Source organism: Malaya genurostris, chromosome 3 (genome assembly GCF_030247185.1).
Source record: "Malaya genurostris strain Urasoe2022 chromosome 3, Malgen_1.1, whole genome shotgun sequence".
Lineage (NCBI taxonomy): Eukaryota > Metazoa > Arthropoda > Insecta > Diptera > Culicidae > Malaya > Malaya genurostris.
Window position 1 is genome coordinate 215,928,945 of NC_080572.1, and position 20,568 is coordinate 215,949,512.

Sequence of the window (20,568 nt, forward strand, 5' to 3'; positions counted from 1 at the left end):
ACTCTTGTATAAGAAACGATTGCGCCTTTGATATCCTGAAGGAAGAGATAAAGAGGATGGAAATAATGCTCCACGCACATCAGTACGCGCCTACACTATGAATGTTACAACCGACAAACCGAACGTAAACTGCCTGAAACGAGCACGCCGAACTGTCTCAGCTCTTTAATTATGAATATAATTTCTTGAAAACAAACTTTTCTTTCTATAGAATTTCATTGATCGATCGATTCATAGAAGATCGACCAAAATATAAAAATTAACTATTCATTAAAACCAAAGTCCGTTCTTCAATCCGTTTCGTATATTATTAATTATCAATTATATTGTTATCAATGCCCTACCAACGGTGATTGCTATGCGCAATGATCAACCGCTGCGCAAAGCAATCACCAAAGGCAAAACTAAAACCCACATGCTTGCCTCGAATCTCCATAGCAAACCAAGAGCAACAAATTTGAACCGCACCGGCTACTGTCGCAGACCTGGTCAAGGGAGAGTAATATTTTGTTCTCGACAGAAACAACGCAGTGACTGATACCCGAAGCTCACTGTCGCAACAGCGAGAACTTCATGCTTCTTCGGCTGTCGTGGACCATGACAAAATGTCTTAAGATGGAATGAACTGTCGAACGAAGTGAATGACGGCAACGTTGGCTGTACAGAACTATTTGTCTTAGGGCTGTCGTGATGAAACCTATCACAAGGCTGTCATGGAAAGAGTAGCATGACATCCTCAATAATAATGTCGCGCGGCGGTACATTTGGGAAGCCTGGTCAAAACAAACCTGTCGATGCGAAAACAGTACATCGCATTGATTCGCTTCGCTTCGGTCCGCGTTTTGCGCTCACTCTGACATCAACCTTATTCTGAAAAACGACGTATTGGTTTTTCGATCGAATATGGTTCGGTCGAATCCTAGCAACCTTTGATTTCGCTAGCGTTATTAGGAATACGAATGCAATACGATCAAAAAAACGATACGTCGTTATTCAGAATAAGGGCGTATATTTGCCAAATTTAGACCCAGCGACTACTTCCTGTTCTCAGATTTGAAGAAGGTTTCATGAAAGAGATCAGCATAGAAAGATGACGTCATCGCTGAGACTGAAGCGACTCTTGAGGCTAAGTAGAATTTGGGTTATAAAAGTGGAGTAGAAATGTTGCAAAGTCGTTGGAGCAATTGAAATTTGGAAAAAAATAATATACTCTTTGTCTGACAGAATACCTTATGTTCAATGGTAAATCTTTGAAAATTCGGTCGAACATTTTTGATAACGTAATTTATTTGGTCAGAACTTTTCCGAGAACTTCACAATTACCGTTTTGATCTAGTAGAGGGTATAGTTTTTATATTGTTCTGTCCTTTGAATCAAACTGTATGTGTGTCAGCGAGATCTAATAAATCCACTAGATGGAGAATGAGATTCCGTCTCCATTTAACTATCGATGAAATCTGTATTTTTCGCACATATTTCCACACTAGAATTGTATGACAGTGAAAGCAACAGATAAGTAGAAATTGTCATACAAACTTGTTATTATTACTAGTACTGAATCAAACCAAAGTATGTAAGGAATAATCACACATCACACGGTTGAAGTACCCGTACATAATTCGTAATGGCAAGAAAAAAAAAGAAAACAGTTGCACATCCAACAATCAACACAATTATCATTGTAATTAACTAGATGATATCTAACTGATAATAGGAAACGAAACAGTCGTATTGACGCTTGTAAATACATGCTATAGTACATAACAGTGGATAATTACTCGATGCACATTTACTCCTCTTACTCTCCATCTGCTCCCGTTAGGATTGTTCGATCCAGTGAAGCCTTTCTGGAAAATGCTTTAGTGACGATGGCGGCGGGCAAAGCAGATATAACGACGTAGCAAATGAGTGCTATAAGCGCCAGTATTGAGCCGATGATAAGCGCTTTACGAGCTTGTGGCCACAGGATCAGCCGAAATGATTTGAGTGGGTTGCGATACCAATTGAACGACGCGTCCGGTCGGCTGTGAGGAGAGAAAGAAAAATGGGACTGTTAGGACGTTGTTGAAAATACCGAATGCATTTTGTCGTCAGACGCTCCATCTAATTAGAAAAATCTTATCTGACTGCGAAGCCAATTAATTTCATTAGATCAACAGCTTACTACGCTTTTACGCATTTCTCCTTGGAGGGTGTGTCATTCACGCCCATCATCAAGTCTATTTTTGATCATATGGAGCTAACATGTGCTTAAGATAGAAATAGCTTTGAACTCCAATTTTAACTATTCAATATTGACGTAGTACGCATTTTTACATTGTACATACTCAGGCATTGGTAAAGGTTGTGGTGGTTTCCTTCCTTTTCCTGCTGGGCTTGAAAGAGCTTCCTCTTCGGTTAGTATTTTCAATTCTAGTTCGATTTTGCCCTGAAACCAAAGTTGTTCGAAAATTATTCATAAGTGATCACTGATCGTTGATGTTTAACTAGCAGTTACCGTTTGTATAATTTTGTTGTCCGCTTTGCCAACAATCGGAAACCACCCTCGAACAGTATCCACCCTAAAGAGGTTGATGTATTGCTGCTTTGCGGTGACAGCCGGTACGATGATACATTTTCGTGGGTTGGATACTGGACGAGGTAAATGTGCCAGATTTAGACTCAATGTCCCTAGGAAATCATCACGCGAAAAGAGATCGTTATCCCACAGCTGAACCGTGAGCACCGGGGGAACTTTTTCTTCGGTATCGAGTTGCTCGTAGAAACTTTTCTTACGCGTTACTACCATCTTCATTAAAAAAAAGCACCCAAACAAGAAGAAACGATAATTTTCCAGTTTAGATCCGTTTTCGCTCATCAAAAGCATTGATAATTAGATGTTTTACCATGGTTTCAGCACTGGAATAATTGAGTGAAAACACCATTCGCCAGTTGAAGTTTCCTTCTCCATCCAACGACCGATAATGGATGTCTGTGAGCTGAGATTCTGTTACATCCTGCAACCAGCTAAAATCGGGTTTTAATTGAAATTTGTTTTTCACGCTAAGGTTAATATTGATAAACAAATCGTATTACCATTTCACATAAATATCACTCATTTTTGTCCCGAACATGTTCTTTTCATCTAGAATCACATCAAGTGTGTTCCAAACAATAACCCGGAGTTCGTAGGGTTTCGGTGGGTTAGGAGTAATATCAACCAACGTTGGGAGGTTTCCAGCGGGACAAATTTCTAGCCACATTTGTAGTTTGCCTTGTTCAATTCCCGGCTGATCTGAGTGGAACAGAGATCTGGTCTCCACGTGTTCTGGAACAATGTGGCAGCCTAAAATAGGTATCCGATTGAAGTTGTTCAATACTGCCAAAGCTAGACGTTCGCGAAGGTCTTCGGTGGTTGCCGATGTGCTTTCGTCATGAAAGGTTACACCTGCCAGTTGAACGATATTTCCTACATATTGCGGACCCATCATTCCATTCCGGCTGCAAATGTGTTCCAGTAGCAAGCTGGGTGTCAAGGGATGTCTCCACGAGTTGTATCCTTCAATTGATGTTTTATGATGCGTTAGAAACTAACTAATAAAAAATAGTTCGGATAATATTTGTCTTTTAATCTATTTTCATGAATAATTAATGCAATAGTTTCGTCATTAATAGTAAATAATGCTAAAGCTTGCTTCAGATAGAATTGGAACAAAAACAATTGCCTGTATTTCAGTTTTTTATTATTGAATTCAAGATCTTTTTATATACAAATGTAGCGTTTTCTTCATACTTCAAAGAAAAAATACGGATACAATTATTCGTCACGGTTTCGAAGGAATTCTCGAATTTTTCCTGTAACACGGCTCATTAGGCGGCGCACACCTTCTTCGTCCATCGTTTTAGCTATCTTATTCCACCAGGTCGTCATCTGATTGATGTCTTTGACAACCTTTCCCTTTGCCTTGAGTCTCCTCTTCATGATTGCCCAGTATTTCTCAATAGGGTGGAACTGGGGGCAGTTGGGTGGGTTAAGGTTTTTCGGAACAAACTGGACCCCTTTCTCTGCATACCATTCTTGACCGACTTTGCTGTAATGACAGCTTGCCAAATATGGCCAAAACATTACGGGATGGTCGTGGGATCGAATGAACGGCAAAATTCGTTTTTGGAGACACTCCTTTTGGTATAGTTCCGATGTCATTGTCTTATTTGTAACGAAAACTGTCGTTTTTTTGCCATAGCTTCAAATGCCCTGCCAAATCATAAATTTTCTTGCAGATTTGTCGGCAAAAGCTAGTTTAAATTTGGCTGGAACATCCCCCGAGCCGTTGCCAAGTAAAATGTTTTGACCTGGGATTCGCCCGAAATCAGTCTTGACATAGGTTTCATCGTCCATCAGAAAACACCCGTCGAACTTGGTCAGCACCTGGTCATATAGTTTCCGAGCACGAATTTTGACCACACTATTCTGTTTTATGGTCCGATTTGGCTGTTTGCTAGCTCGATACGACTTGATTCCTTCCCGGAGTCGAGTTCTCCTCACGGTACTATGGGCAGCACCGAATTTTCTGGCCAAATCACGGTCCGACAGATTAGGATTCCTCTTAATCGTCTTCAAAATCTTACCACGCAGTTTCCGGTCGACAGTTGAAGCCACTCCGACGATTGGCTTGAGGCTTCCGAATCGTCGTCAATGTTTCCTTATACCGTTTGATAACGCGCTATACGGTATTTCTGGACAATTTCAGTTGTTTAGCTAGCCTAGATGCAGACCATCACCATGGATTTTCCAAATAACTGTGCAATATTTTTTCCCTTCCTTCGACTTCCATGTTGATTGTTTACAAAGTACAGTCGATTTTCGAAATGGCAAAAATTATACGTGAAGCTGACAAAATTCCCGATACGTGGGCGCCAAGAACTTCCAAATCCGTCCACCAGGAGCGCCACAATATGAGCAAAAGTTTGTTCCAATTCTAAATGAAGCAAGCTTTAAACAATTTTTAGAGCTCTTTTTCGATGCTAACTTTTTTTTAAGCGAGAGGCGTTCTCATTACCATCCAGAGTTGACTATGGAGCAATTGTTTTAATAGTCGGTGCTGAATCGGTATGAATGTACTAGAACGTTTGAGAATTTTAAACTAAACTATTCATGGAGTAATTACACTGTTAGGCTTTTTCGTTATGTTATCATGTTTTAGAATCTTTTATATCAATTTTCTTTCAATCGTATGACGTCTATATAGTAGATCAGCGAATAACAACAATCTATCATTTGATTTGTGTCGTATGTTGTGCGCGAACTATTCCAAAAATTAACAGCAAAAAAGGTGTCAGGATTGACTTTCTCCAACTTGAACGAAACTTTGTACACGTCTTCAGCGATGAAAACCATTATTGATTCAAGGTTAGAAGGACCGATTTATCTCCAGACTAATTTTTAAAAATGGCGAATACATTTTTGCATGTACTTAATTTAAATCGTTGCTACTCAAATACTGTTACACCTAAACCTTCGTAATGTAACTCTTTTTATGAAGTAAATCCCAAATAACGTTTTTGCTCAGTGTGGAAACATATGCTCTGACAACATACTTGTTGTACTTTCTGGGAACGAATATCAAGCAAAAATACCGAAAAAATATGTTTGAAGTCGATTCAAAATTCAAGATGGCGACTTCCGGTTAATCGATATTCGTTACAAATCATCACAATATGAGTATTTTGCGAACGATTTTGATGAGCAGATGTCGGAAAACGATGTTTGAAATCGTTGCCAAGTTCAAGTTAACAATTTCCGGTTTTAATTTGATTTTATTTTACGTTTCGTCTTTGACTCATCAGTGCATAGGTACTTGTACGGCGAACAATATGTTCCTGTGGTTTGAAGTCGACCGGAATTGTAAATGCAGAAATCTATCGATCTGAGTGTCTCCAGAAGAGATTGCTGCCTTTATATAAGAAGCATAGTAAACCTCCACTGTTTTGGCTGGATTTAGCGTCGGCTCACTATGCCAAAACCACTCTCAATTGGCTTGCGGAAAAGGGTATAAATTTCGTTGAGAAAAATATCAATCCACCAAGTTACCCTCAGCTTCGACCCATCGAACGTTACTGAAGAGGGTCTTCAAGAAGACTGGTAAGGCAGCTGGGAACATGCGGGAGTTAAAAAAATTGAGCTCAAGCGCCCAAAAAATGCGATGCAACACTTGTCCGGAACTTGATGAAGAGCGTTCGATCAAAAGTTCGAAAATTCGTGAAGGAATAACTTAAATTTCATCCGGTTTTTTGTATGCTCAAGTTTAACCTCATATAATAAAGGATCAATTTTTAGTTTGAATGAAATATAGTTTTTTATCATAAATTGAAAGAAAAATTTGTGGATAGCTGATTTTCGATACACTCCTTAAAGTAATGTCATGAGAAGTGAAACACCGAAGAATATTCATGCAAAAAACACATGCGGATTGACAAAAAAAGTATCATCTCACTGCTAGGTGAATTAAGCACGTTTTTTATAATTATGAAAAATAGGTATAGAATTCGCTCAAACTTTAGGAAGACTTTCCGAAGTCCGGAGGACCCAGTGTCATATACCACTCGATTCAGCTCGACGAACTGAGCAAATGTCCGTGTGTGTATGTGTGTTGTCAACAAAGATGTCCAGATCTCAGAGATGACTGGACTTATTTTTATTAAACTAGGTCTCTCCGTCACCCAGAACGCTATTGAATGGTTTTGAGATAGGATGTTTGCTTTTTGAGTTGTATGAAGTTTTATTTCAAAATTTTAACCTTTTACCTTGAAGCTCAAAATTGGCGGAAAATTTAGCGTAAGATCGCGTTTTTTTGCTTAAATATGCCACGAACTGTTAAAAACTCAAAATAATAACTGGAGAACGTCGGAGAAGGGAGAAATAACTCGTATTTTAAGTAATTTTAGGAACATTATTGATTTCAGATAATTCTACGCCGAGTTATCGTGTTCACCGCGCAACGTGATTCTCAAAAGAAGTTTTGGGGAATGCTCTGTTACCGCCTTATTTTTTCAATATTAACAAACGGAAATATTCTTTAAATGATACTTTAAAATGTAAAAAATGTTCGAATAATTTTCTTAAGCTCTTTCTCTGTAAAATTACTAGAAAGTGTTTTTTGATTCAAATTATCCCTTGTTCCCCCCTTAAGCCAATGTCCCTCAGAGGTATTGGTTTCGGACCACGATACTCTACAATACTGTGAAATACATTGCGGATATGAACGTTATGTATTCATGTAAATATCCAAAACATATAAAACTCGAGTATTTATGGTGCTGGTGCTGGTGGTAGCGATTAAAATTTCCCAAAACACGTGCTGATATTTGTTAATAAATAAATGAGTCGAATGGTATATGAGTGATTTGAAAATATTCTCACAGGAAAATACTGATCAAAATAAAAAATATCTATTCCAGACGACAAATCACAGAAAAGCAAAGAGCTATTCTGTTTGACATAATGACAACTGGCATAATAGAAAGACAATTAGGGAAGTATTCACTTAACATAAGCGATTGTCAAAAAAATAATTTAAATAGATTACAGGTTTGTCTGTAAGAGTCAGCCGCTACTCTAATAACGATTATAGTTTGGAAAGTAGAATTGAAAATTTTCCAAGTATTTTGTTCTACATGAACCATCTAATTTTTCCAGAGCTGAAAGATTCAATCTCCAACAGAGTATTTTCTAGCCAACACTTTTTAGATGCTCGAAAGTGTTATGATAAGAGTGAGAATAATTTACATACCCGTGGAATTGAATTCCTGTGGTATGCCTAGCGACATGAAGTGGCGACTTCGGAAACGATCTTCTATGTCAATTACGGTGGATCCAATCAAGTCATCTGCAGAGCATGTATCTCGATCCATGATAGATATTTTCAAAAATTGATCTCTGAAAAATGGTTTGTTGAAACTTGTTGGTAATGATAGATTGTAGTTTTCAGAACCTGGGTAATCGGCCAGTTAACATAAACCTTCTCCCAAAAACTGGGTTCGACTGGTTCTTAACATAGTTTGGTCGGTCAATAGCTTTCTCTTTACCATATTCCAGTTTTATGTAGGCATCCGAAAGACTGAAAATGTCACGAGACCGTAGGTTTACTCCTTGAACAATATAAGCTATCACCATCACTTGCGTCTCCGTCACTACAGCGGGCATTGAACGTAAGCTGTAAGAATAAAACGAACAACTCATTGGGGTTTGTACTAAATGTTAGATTAGAAGGATTTGTACTGAATATTAGATAGAGGATTTTGCAGAACTTGTTTCGAATCACCATTCGATGGTGTTATCCATACTTTGCACTTCAGGTTACAATAAGGTTCGTTTATTTTCAAAGGATTTTGGGAGGTTTTCTTGAAAAGCTTCATTGACATACTCCAATCTTGGAACTGCTCAAATGCAGGAATCTTCTCTAGTTCGCAAGGATAAATCTGCAATACAATGGAATATTTCCACACTCGGAATCAGGTACAAAGTTATACAAAGTAAATTTTACAGGTTAGAAAAAGATTCTACCAACAATTTAGTGGGCTGAAATTTGTGCTCACTCTTTGACTACGATAATGATGTTTTCTTCGAAAATTTGTCTAAAAATTGAAGTGCTTCGGTTTTTTTTTTACTTTCTCTATAAAAAGGTAATAAGATTGCTGGAAATACCGACCATTGATCGGAGCTCCCGAGACCCCTAGTGTTATATACCATTTGACTCAGTTCGACGAGAACGGAAAATGACTGTGTTCTTACCGCCCAATTTTCTCGGAGATGGTTCGACCGATTTCAACAAAGGCTCGTTTGGAAGCCAATCGTAGTAGGTCATTGATCAAGGTGGAAGATCTAATGACTATCACTTCTGACTTCAAAGATATAATGAGATAAGTAACGTTACCGACAATATGCCCGTTTTTACCGCTTAATTCACTCGGAAATGATGAACCGATTTCAACTAGATCAGACTCGTTTGAAAGCTTTTATTGATTTATTGCTCATGTTTGAAGTTCAAACTGATGACACTTCTAGTTTTAGAGGTATAATAGTATAAGGGACGTAAACGATTTACCGCTCTTTTTTCGCCTTGTTTTTCTCCGACAGCTGAACCGAACTTATGCTCGACAGAATGATACTATTGAGTCGTGGATCATGTTCGAATATCGAATGTCTGTCACCTACGGTTCTGCTGATATAATGGTTTAAGTGAGGTAAACGATAAAACTAATTTCCGTTCAATTTTATCGTTTTATACTAATACTGGATTATGGAGTTCGAAGATCAAATGATTGTCTCTTCTGGTTCTGGAGATATAATCATACAAGCAACGTAACCTAGAAATCTTTTTTTTCTATCGGTACAATTATTTCAGAAAGTGACCAATAATCAAGTTCAAATGTGTTATTGCTGATACATTTGGTTTGATAAATGTTGCCGAATATGTGACGTAAGCGCTGAAACATGTTATTCTGAGCTACCCAAATCAATGTTAAATAATTTTTATAAAACGAGAGCCCTAATACGTGTCAGAAATAATAAAAAAATGCAAGAAATGTTTAATTAAAACTGCGCCAATGACAAGAGAAAGGCATTATCACACCACTAGGTGGATTAAGAATATGTTTTTTTTTCAAATGTCACAATGTTTGAGTTTATCTAAAACAAATTAACTAACAACCATGCGTTTCCATTAGAGTATTATACTTTTTCAAAAAAATTGAAAAAAATGTAACCTAGCTTGACAATGCCTGAAATATCTCTGATTTGTTTTTCAATTTTTTGTTGGGGCGTTGGCTTCAAAAATCAAATAAAATGAAAATTAATGAAACAACCCTAGTCTTTAGGGATCGTTCATAAACCACGTAGACCAAAATTTGGAACTTTTAACCTCCTCGTCCCCCCTCGTAGACTTTCGTAGTGTTTTTTTTCAAATAACAACAATTTAACGGAAAAGAGCCAACCTTGTGTATATTTCGCAAAATAGTACAACTTCCGCATTTTTTCGAATCTGTTTTCCTCAAGTAAAGCTAAGCTGATGAAAATTATTTCTGGCTGAGTTTACTGAATTTCGCAGTTTTTTTTCAATAAAAAAATTAGAGACCACGTAGACTTTGAACAAAATCCACCCTCCCCCTTCGTAGACAATCGTAGACTTTTGTGAACCTTTTCTGCTTTTTTGTCTTTCTCATATAGAAAGGCTATGTAATCGCTGTGAAAACCGACTATACAACCGAGGCCCGAAGGGCCGGGTTTCATATACCATTCGACTCAGTTCGTCGGGATCACAAAGTGTCTGTGTGTTTAAGTATGTGACAAATAGGTTCACTCAATTTTCTCAGTGATGGCTGAACCGATTTTCAAATGAAAGGTTTTATGGTCCCATATACTGCTATGAAATTTTATCCCTATCCGTCTTCCGGTTCCGGAATTACAATGCACCAAAAAAAAAGGAAAAAAATAGTCACATACGTTTCTCAGAGATGGCGTGACCGATTTTCACGATATCAGATTCAAATGAAAGGTCTTATAACCTTTCACAATTTTCCAGGTTTTCATTTTTGATTTTAAATATATTAAAAATTTATGAAACAATGCGCACTCAATTTCTTGGAAATTGCTTAACCGATTGTTACAAACTAAAAAGCAAATAGAAGGTCTTAAAATTATTTAAAAAGTCCCCGGAAAGTTGCTCCAGATCTGAATTCCGGTTTCGGTATTACGGTGCTATTAGTGAAAATTATTGATTTGATGAGTATTTTTTCACAAGCGATGGCGAAACGAGTACACGATATTGTTAGTTAGTGAATATATAAAACTACTTTGAGACTACTAGTCCTCGGTTTCTGCTTCCGAAAGCACTGATAATAGTGAAGAAAATCTCCAAAAACGGAACTCACTCCGATTTCTCAGCAACTGTTAAACCGATTTTCATAATTCAAATTGAAGCTTTGTCATTGTCTTAAAATATTCTATCCAATTTCATTCAGTTCCGAAATTATAGGGCGATGAGTGTCAAAACATTTAAATCGTCATTCAAAATGACGATGCAAAAATGGTACGCTTTGGTACGTGCGGTACGGAAGAAGAAAACACCACCGGCTTTGCTCCGTTCGCAGCGTGCTTTGTTCAATTTCGTATAGTGTGCAGGGTTGCCAATCTATATTTTTCAAGTGAAAAATATGTAAAATTTTAAATCTTATATTCTTATATATGTGTTATTACAAAATCATGATAACGATGCCTTTCTATAAAAGTACACTTATTGCCTGGTGGTTAGCCCGAAATCAGAAAAAGCCACAACAAAAAAGTTCGATAAATATTTTGGGGTAGTTGATCTTGTAGATTACACCGTGAGATAGAGGCTTTAAGAGTTGGTCAAAATTCCACTGCTGATAAAGCCCGCAACGATAAGTCATACGAAGTGGTTACACAGAACAGTGTCAAACCTACATAAAACCAGGGCAAAAATATGGAACTGGATCTGGAGATGAGAAAGATATCCTGCTGCTGCATCCCGCACACAACAGTTCGGCTGAAAAGTTCGTATCGTTTAATAGAAACACACATTTTTTTTGCCAAAATTCGTTTTTATTATTCAACATAATTGCCATCAGAGGCGATACAGCGATTATAGCGATCTTCTAACTTTTCGATACCATTTTTGTAGTACGATTTGTCCTTTGCTTAAAAATAGGCCTCAGTTTCAGCGATTACCTCTTCATTGCTTCTAAATTGTTTACCAGCGAGTAATCTCTTGAGGTCCGAGAACAGGAAAAAGTCACTGGGGTCCAAATCAGGAGAATACGGTGGATGAGGGAGCAATTCCAAAACCCAATTCGTTCAATTTCAGCATGGTTTTCATCGACTTGTGACACGGTGCATTGTCTTGATGAAACAAAACTTTTTTCTTCTTCAAATGAGGCCGTTTTTTGAAATTTCATCCTTCAAACGCTCTAATAATGCTATATAATAATCACTGTTGATGGTTTTTCCCTTTTCAAGGTAGTCGATGAAAATTATACCATGCGAATCCCAAAATATAGACGCCATAACCTTACCGGCCGATTGTTGAGTCTTTCCACGCTTTGGGTTCGGTTCATCGCGTGCAGTCCACTCAGCTGACTGTCGATTGGACTCCGGAGTGAAGTGATGGAGCCATGTTTCGTCCATTGTTATATATCGACGAAAAAAATCGGTTTTATTTCGATATAACAGCACCAAACACTGCTATGAATCATCATTTCGTTGTTGTTTTTGATCGATTGTGAGCTCACCCATTTGTACAAAGCTTTCTCATATCCAAATGCACATAGCTTTCTCATATCCAAATATTCGTGAATAATATGTCCAACACGTTCCTTTGATATCTTTAGGGTGTCAGCTATCTCGATCAACTTCACTTTACGGTCATTGAAAATCATTTTGTGGATTTTTTTCACGTTTTCATCGGTAACAGCCTCTTTTTAACGTCCACTGCGTTCATCGTCTTCGGTGCTCATATGACCAGTGAGTAAAAATTTCTGAAGTGGCCCCCCCATTTTCCACGAGGTAACCGATTTTACAATAAGTGTTATTGTTTTGTAGTATTAGTATCTACGAACATGTTCGTGAAATATTTCGTCGATATTCGAATTTTTTATACTATTTTTAGTTACATTAACATTTATATACCTTTTCATTGTAATGCTTCCTGAAACTCAAGTTCTCTTTCGAATTATACGAAACTTTGCAAATGGATAAACAACTATTTTTGGCATGGAATGGAGAAAAAATTGCTTAAAAATGTTCAATTTTACTAAACTTTCTACTTAAATTTTCCAAAGAAATCGATATTAAAGTACCTTCTTCACGCGATTTTTGTCTCTGTTAAATGCTAAAATGTTGCATATGTTATTAGTTTTTATAATCAACAAAAAAAATTTTGTGCTCAAATAGGGTTTTTGAAATATTTGATTTTTTGTATACGCGTGTTGTATGCAAAGTGCACCGTGCGAGCGAATCGGTATGGTGCGGCAGGGTTCGGTAGGGTGCGATGTCGTCGGTGTGATTGAAGCGAGCTGCGACAGGTTTGGACAAGTAGGCATAGAGAATGATTTTTTGCCTTTCTCCTCTCAATTTTTTTAAATTGTAGTATTTCGATGAATATTTGCTATAATATATAAGAGAAAATGAATAATATGAAAAGGGCATCATTACAGTACTAGGTACATTTAAACAGGTTTCTCCATTAAATGTACGTCAGGTAATTTATTGATCACATATTATTTTACAATTTTTTTTCATTTTTTCGTGTGGTTTGGATGCGAAAATAGTCAAGGAAAACACAAAAGTTTGTGATCATTCCGGAAAAAAGATTAACGGTACAAGTTCAATGCATTTACTGCACTTCACGAGAAAGATTATAAAATTAGAACCGAGTGGAATTTTTTCGCAGCCTCACATGGGAAAAAGTTATCTTTGAAGGAATCGTGAAAAGACACGCGTATAAAGTTAATTTGCATCAAATCAAAACCAATCGAATTCCAACTGCGCATAATCTATTCAATTGAGTAAAGGATTCATTCAAAAATATAAACTTTGATTTTTGCATGATAAACGAACCAGACATTCAGGATAGACAACATCAACATCGAATTAAAAACGTAATGACGATTCAAACTACAGGCGAATTTAAGATTTTTTCCGACAACGAAGAATTTGTTGTAAATGTTCTGTTCAAACCACCAGTAAATATAAATAATCTAAAGTCGAACTTGTGAAATAATATGTGATTAATAAATTTCCTGACGTAGAGAAACCTGTTTTAATCTTCATAGTGCTGTAATGATGCCCTTTTCATATTATTCATTTTCTCTTATACATTAAAGCAAAATTCATAGAAATACTACAATTTAAAAAAAATGAGATGAGAAAACAAAAAATCATTTTCTATGCCTACTTGTCCAAACCTGTCGCACCTCGCTTCAATCACACCGACGACATCGCACCCTACCGAACCCTGCCACACCATACCGATTCGCTCGCACGGTGCACTTTGCATACAGCGCGCGTATACAAAAAATCAAATATTTCAAAAACCCTATTTGAGCACAAAATTTTTTTTGTTTATTATAAAAACCAATAACATATGCAACATTTTAGCATTTAACAGAGACAAAAATCGCGTGAAGTAGGTACTTTAATATCGATTTCTTTGGAAAATTTAAGTAGAAAGTTTAGTAAAATTGAACATTTTTGAACAATTTTTTCTTCATTCTATGCCAAAAATAGTTGTTTATCCAGTTGCAAAGTTTCGTATAATTCGAAAGAGAACTTGAGTTTTAGGAAGCATTACAATGAAAAGGTATATAAATGTTAATGTAACTAAAAATAGTATAAAAAATTCGAATATCGACGAAATATTTCACGAACATGTTCGTAGATACTAATGCTACAAAACAATAACACTTATTGTAAAATCGGTTACCTCGTGAAAAATGAGGGGGCCACTTCAGAAATTTTTACTCCAGTACGAAATTTTGCAAACCACTTACGAATTGTTGCTTCGCCCGGTGCAGAGTCTGAATAACACTCATCAAGCCATTTTTTGGTATCGGCGGAACTTTTTTTCATCAAAAAGTAGTGTTTCATCAACACACGAAATTCCTTTTTTTTCCATTTTTTTCACAATAACAAAAGTAGCTTCACTCAAAATGCAATATCTCATAAACTAATAATCAGACAGCTGTCAAATTTATACACGTATCTTTTGAAGGTTGGTACTAACTGAAAATGGTATGGATTTAATTCTAGTGGTGCCCTCTCATAGAAACGATACGAACTTTTCAGCCGATCTGTTAGCTGATGCTTTATCATTCAACCCATTAAATGAAATAGCAATAATAAACTTGACTTGGCGAAAAGACAACACAGGGGCTGAATGGGAGCATACACCAGAGAATTAAATAACAATTCATAAACCGAGCTCAATACAACGGATTGGTATTGAAATCAAACAACTGTACCAATCAGTATAATGAAATTGAATGCAGTGAGTTACCTTCAATTTTGCTTTGTAATCGGCTGGATGGGAACTGCAACTGTTGTAAAATTTCGTCCACCAGGTATATTCTGTTTCATGGGAATCGCGTCGAAATGCAGTATTCATTGAACTTTTCATATTTTCTGCCGCAAATTTAAGTTTATTTTGAACGATTCCCTTGATTGTACGTAATGTTGGTTTGATTGTATTCGTCAAGTTAGATTTTCGTTGGTTTTTCTCAATTAGAGGGTATTCTTCCGGAAACGTATCAAGATATGTTGTGCCAATATCGTAGTGAACACCGGTGCTGCCAATCAAATAATGTTGTATCGATTGCCAATTCTCCTTCAATAGGAATGAATTCGACGTTTCGATTATGTTTGAACATAATACTCGGTCGACTTTCGATTTAGAACAATCGATTAGCCGTACAATCATTGGTGGCCAGTATTCAAGTTTGGAAGGAAGCATCTGATAGTTTTAATGAAGAGTTAATGATATAAGGGGCCATTTAAGAATATACTAACCAACGATCCTTTTGCGTAGGAGTCTAAAAAATTAATTGATTTTCCGAAGCTTCTACTTGATAGTCCACTGACGAGAATGAGTTCTCCTATCACAATTTGGATTTGAAAATTACCCGGCATAGTTTTGCTGCTACTGAAACCTCTCAAACCTCCAAATAGTACTTCAACATTGAACTGGTTCATTTCCGGGAATAATTTTTTGGGAATTCCTTGAATTAATTTCGCCGAAACTATCTTTTCATCACATTGCATCATCTATACAGAAAAAAGTGATGAAATATTTGAAAACACACATGAGGATTTACAAGCTCACCTGCGTCAACTGAATGGACATTAGTACATTAGCCGTACGTTGTCCCTCTCGAAAGACTCCGATCCACCGTAAAACATAGTCTCTTCGGTCATTGAACCCCTCCCACAGGTCAGCAGCAGAATTTTTCCTGCATTTTTTCCGTTGAAATTTATTGAGTGCTTCTAAAGGGCGTTGGCCAGGCGATTCCACCAGTATTTCTTTACCCGTGGCTGTTACTTTCACGCTATGAATGGTGTCATCCAAAACCGATTGATCTTTTGTCGAAAGTGGTGTAGTCACAGGATGAAAATGGATATTTTTATTGGCACCGGTGTTGTCCGATGTTGAGCTGCTGTCCCCTCGAAGAGTACAATCGGCCCATCCAATACCAATGATTTCATTCGATTTCTGGGAACATTAGCAATAAACGTCTATTAGTATATTGTCTCTCGAATTACCGTAATCCTAGATGAGCGGGGTCAATAGAATCTATTAGTTCAGCAATAATGGTGTAACCGTATCCGAGACTAACTGACAAAATTTAATATATGAAAATATCCAGTATTCTTTTTTATAATATTATCTTGTTCGGAGATGTAAACAATAATTCAATTGTCACATACTCTTACTCACTTCGATATTAGCCAAATGGAAAAGCATGACGTTTCTTACCATTTGCTTGTTCTTGTCCAATAAAACAAAAATAACCTTGAACGGATGGGGTTGCGAATCGCTACAGTGCTCTGTGATTCTGATGTTTCGAAATTCAATTATCTCATTCCATAATGGAGCCAGCGTCTGCGGAATCGTCTTCAACATTGCAACATTTTAAAAAGTTTCAGTTATTGTACGAAATTTGAACACACTTACCGATGTGGTCATCTCATAGTTTTCAAACAACACAACCAGTTTGGGTTCACACAATCCACTAGCATTGCAACCAGCCTGAATCTTTCCTTGATGCACATTGATTTGGCATTTTATTGGTAAAGCTGATTGCCGGCATTGAAGTTCTTCATTATTATTGTCACTGTGAATTAATGAAAACTTTCTCTGTTTGTCCCATTCGGCAACATCCCGCTCCGATCCAACACAGATTGCAGCATCCAGTTTAGCGTAGATGCATCCACACCATTCCGGATCGCAAGAATGATGGCAAGAAGAAGATCGCACTAATATCGAACATCGTTTGGCCCACACCATGCCAGTGGTCTCGTTAGCATCAGCGTTACTCATCGTAACTGAATTATGCATATAATCGATGGTATTCAACCGGCAGAGAGCGTCGAAATTGGTTTTGTTACAACTACGAATGCATCCTTTCGCTGTCTTCTGGTTGTAGCTTCCGCGTCCTTTCGAAGGTCCTATGAACAGTAGACACTCGGGGAATGTATTCTGTGCCTGTGGGTTTATCAAATCAGACGATAAATCAAAGCGGAATAAAAAAAATCACCGGAACTTACATCATGAGTTAATTCTTTTAGATTTTCTAACAGACTCACAAATCCACCGCGAATAGTTCGTAGTTCGTCGGGAGTGGATGCTTTCTCGCATGTTGATTTGAGATGGCCAATAGTTGACGTTAGTATATCCTAAACGTTACAGTTTTGAAATACTGGTAGTTACAATGGTTAAATTTAAATTATTTCAAATTTTTCGAAATATATTTATATTTTAGGGACATATCTTATTTCGTTAAGCGGTAGTGCTCAAAAGTTTAAGCACCTCCAGAAAAGTCCTTATGAAAAATTCGAGCTAAATTAACCCGAGATTTAATGTTATATCGAAAACAAAAATTTGAAAAAATCGGCTTTCTGGAAACTTTTATATTTCCGAAATCGAACAAAAAATTGTTGATGCCAAATGTCTCAGAATTACATGAAACGTTAAGATTTTGCGATACCTCGAAAAATTTTTGTTTTAAATATCGACTGAAACTTGGAGAAAATCCCAGAAAGTCGATTTGAAATAATTTTTTTTTCGAGAGCACAATGAGTTTCGGGTTAGTTTTGCTCAAATTTTGCATAGGACTTTTTTAGGTGCTTAAACCAGCTTAACGAAATAAGAGATGACTCTAAAATGTTGGCACACTAATGAACATGCTACCATTGCCACTTAAGCTATGTTGTGAAAGCTAAGAAAATCGCTTTGAATTAGTTATTGTTCAACGAGAACAGTTTAGAAATGACGTAAACCAACATTTCGCACATTTTCTCACAGATTATTCCTTATGTAGACTATCGCTGATATTTCAAATGTCAAAAGCCACCTCTCCCTGTGACCTCTTTAACCAACGGATTTATCTCGAGTTATCTAAAATTTGTAAAAAATCTCATTAAATGTTAAGTACAATCGTTAGCTGCCATATTAAAATATGTTTCATTTATTTTGCATTTATAAAGCGTGATTTTTTCTGATACTTTTTTGGCAACACTGTTTTTGACAGATCACGCGTGAATCGTGTCTTGTGTTATAATCAAACTTATTCAGCTTGGTTTATAATTTAATCATGAATCGACTTACAACGTCATTTGCATGAAATCATCTTCAAGCATTAAATTGTATTGATTGTTCTATCGATTGCAATAAAAATTTCATCAATTTTGTCAATTTTGTTGTGTTTTTTGGAAAACAAATCCCATACCTCAGTTCGCTTTCACATCTCATCCAAGTCAGTCGATAAAACAAAACCGCTTACGTTCGGGCCAGAAGAAGCCAAGTACAGTATTGTGTAGTGAACAATAGAACGACCTCGAAATGAGTGAACCAAACGAACAAAAGCTACCGCCGACACGAAAGAATACAATTGTTGTTGACTTCAAACAGTGCAAAATCGTATCGACCTTCGATACGAGAACTTGAAGGTTTGCTTAAGGAGCAAATGCATCTTGACATTAAACGTGTGCATTTACTTCAATGCAATAAGACGAATAATGTTATTTACATACAGTTTTATAAAGAGTTGGATGCAATTCAATTCGAAAGACAATAACAATATGCACTATGTGGAACACGAGAACATTTAGTACATTTCAGTATATATGGAAGATAGTGCTATAGAAGTGCGTGTGCATGATCTTCCCTCAAGCGTCATCGATCCTTATATTCGCAAGTCTATGTCCCAATACGGAGAGATTCTCTCTATCGAAAAAGAAAAGTGGAATAACTTTTTCCCCGGTATTTTAAATGGCGTTTGTTACGCATGCGCTTGAGGAGGCCTGTACATTCTTATGTGACATTCGGTCAGGAAACAAGAATTCCGTGCAAATCACTTGTTACCTATGACAATCAGTTGGCCACATGTCAATATTGCCAAAAAGCTGTTCACTACGGTAAGCCATGTGATAAACTGGACAAGGAAGCAACTACATCAAAGGAAAACGGTGCTTCCTTCACACCAAGCCCAAGCAACCCCAGCACACCTGTGACAGACACCAACAACAATGAAGTCACCAATCCTTCAACGAATCTATCATCATCCCCTATAGAACAAAGTACACCAGCTACAGTTAACAACTTACCCTCCAACCAACCAGCATCTACAGCAACTAGTAACGAAAAGAAGACGGAAATCGACAACAATTCCATCGATGCGGCCATGGATGACGAGACGAACGACGAACGAAGTTCTCCTCAAACATCGCAGGAGGGAAATGGAGCTCCTCCCCCCCTAGAAAAAGGGTGACAACGAGATCCAACTAAAAAAAATTACTTAAAAAATCGACTCAATCGGCCACGTACGCAAATAGGCCTGAATAAAAATATCTTTTAAATAAAAAATACCTCTTGAAAAATCATTCTTTAATTCAATTAGATTGCTTGTTGGCCATCAAAGAAGCCCAAACATTCAGAGCAACAATCTTTTTGAGGTCTTGAGATTCTGTATAACCATTCCGTTGATGGTCGTTTATTTTTAATTTAATAATATCATCTGCTCTTTCATCATTTTCCGAAATTCTCAAAAGTCACAATTTATAAAGAGCCCTGTGTCTTGAGTAATTCTTAGGATTCAATACTTATGTTTATTTTTCAATGTTATTACATTGAAACTACGTGGAACACACATAGTGTCAGGATGCCAAATCGGTTCAAAACGAGGACCTTTATGCTTCCGGCAGAATTCATTTCTTAAGCCATCCGTTTCGATTCGTGTCCCCGTTGATATTCGCGATAATAGTTTTGATTCATCAATACTACATTGGCAAATCGTACTACATTGCCAAACAATCCCTTTTTGCCAAACTCTTAACAAAAGATAAACTTCTGCGAATTTGGAACATCCGTTCGAAAAATTGATATACATATCTCTATCCACGATGGTGTACAATCCATGTTTGCTAAAAATATCGTCGTACAGTCTTCAGCATCCGAACTATCACGGAATTCATCGGACTTCGGCTGCGTATCGAACATTTCTGCATTTCAGAAGGTCTTCAGGAAATTATGCTTTCTAAAGCATTGGACCATGCGTATTGTAATTTTGACAATAGTTTTGTATTCCTACGTACACTGTTCGAACAATCCCTTAAGGCTGTCTCTTGTAGTTTTTTTTACAAACATTGCAAACCATGTACTAATCCATACTTTATTATTAATTAGATATCCATCTTTTTTTTTTGAATAATCCTATGAAATCGGATTCTTTTTTCAAAATATTTCAAAAAATTATTACTAAAGATCATTAAAAAAAGTAGAAGAAAAAATTATAATAGCAAAT

The 20,568-nt window shown here is 36.9% G+C and overlaps 1 protein-coding gene across 1 annotated transcript in view; it reads right to left on the bottom strand.

Moving 5' to 3' along the window:
* Window positions 1–1,731: 1,731 nt before the first annotated feature.
* Window positions 1,732–20,568, bottom strand: part of LOC131434198 (myoferlin-like) — a 51,250-nt gene continuing 32,413 nt past the window's right edge. The window contains exons 4-17 of the mRNA XM_058600852.1: window positions 17,315–17,443; window positions 16,722–17,252; window positions 16,526–16,661; window positions 15,873–16,270; window positions 15,560–15,814; window positions 15,051–15,503; window positions 8,258–8,457; window positions 7,971–8,192; window positions 7,770–7,915; window positions 3,076–3,538; window positions 2,886–3,006; window positions 2,498–2,788; window positions 2,328–2,428; window positions 1,732–2,024 (exon numbers count right to left, since the gene is read on the bottom strand). Of these exons, the coding sequence (XP_058456835.1) occupies window positions 1,799–2,024; window positions 2,328–2,428; window positions 2,498–2,788; window positions 2,886–3,006; window positions 3,076–3,538; window positions 7,770–7,915; window positions 7,971–8,192; window positions 8,258–8,457; window positions 15,051–15,503; window positions 15,560–15,814; window positions 15,873–16,270; window positions 16,526–16,661; window positions 16,722–17,252; window positions 17,315–17,443 (3,672 nt within the window). The 3' untranslated portion in view covers window positions 1,732–1,798. The remainder of the gene's footprint in view (window positions 2,025–2,327; window positions 2,429–2,497; window positions 2,789–2,885; window positions 3,007–3,075; window positions 3,539–7,769; window positions 7,916–7,970; window positions 8,193–8,257; window positions 8,458–15,050; window positions 15,504–15,559; window positions 15,815–15,872; window positions 16,271–16,525; window positions 16,662–16,721; window positions 17,253–17,314; window positions 17,444–20,568) is intronic.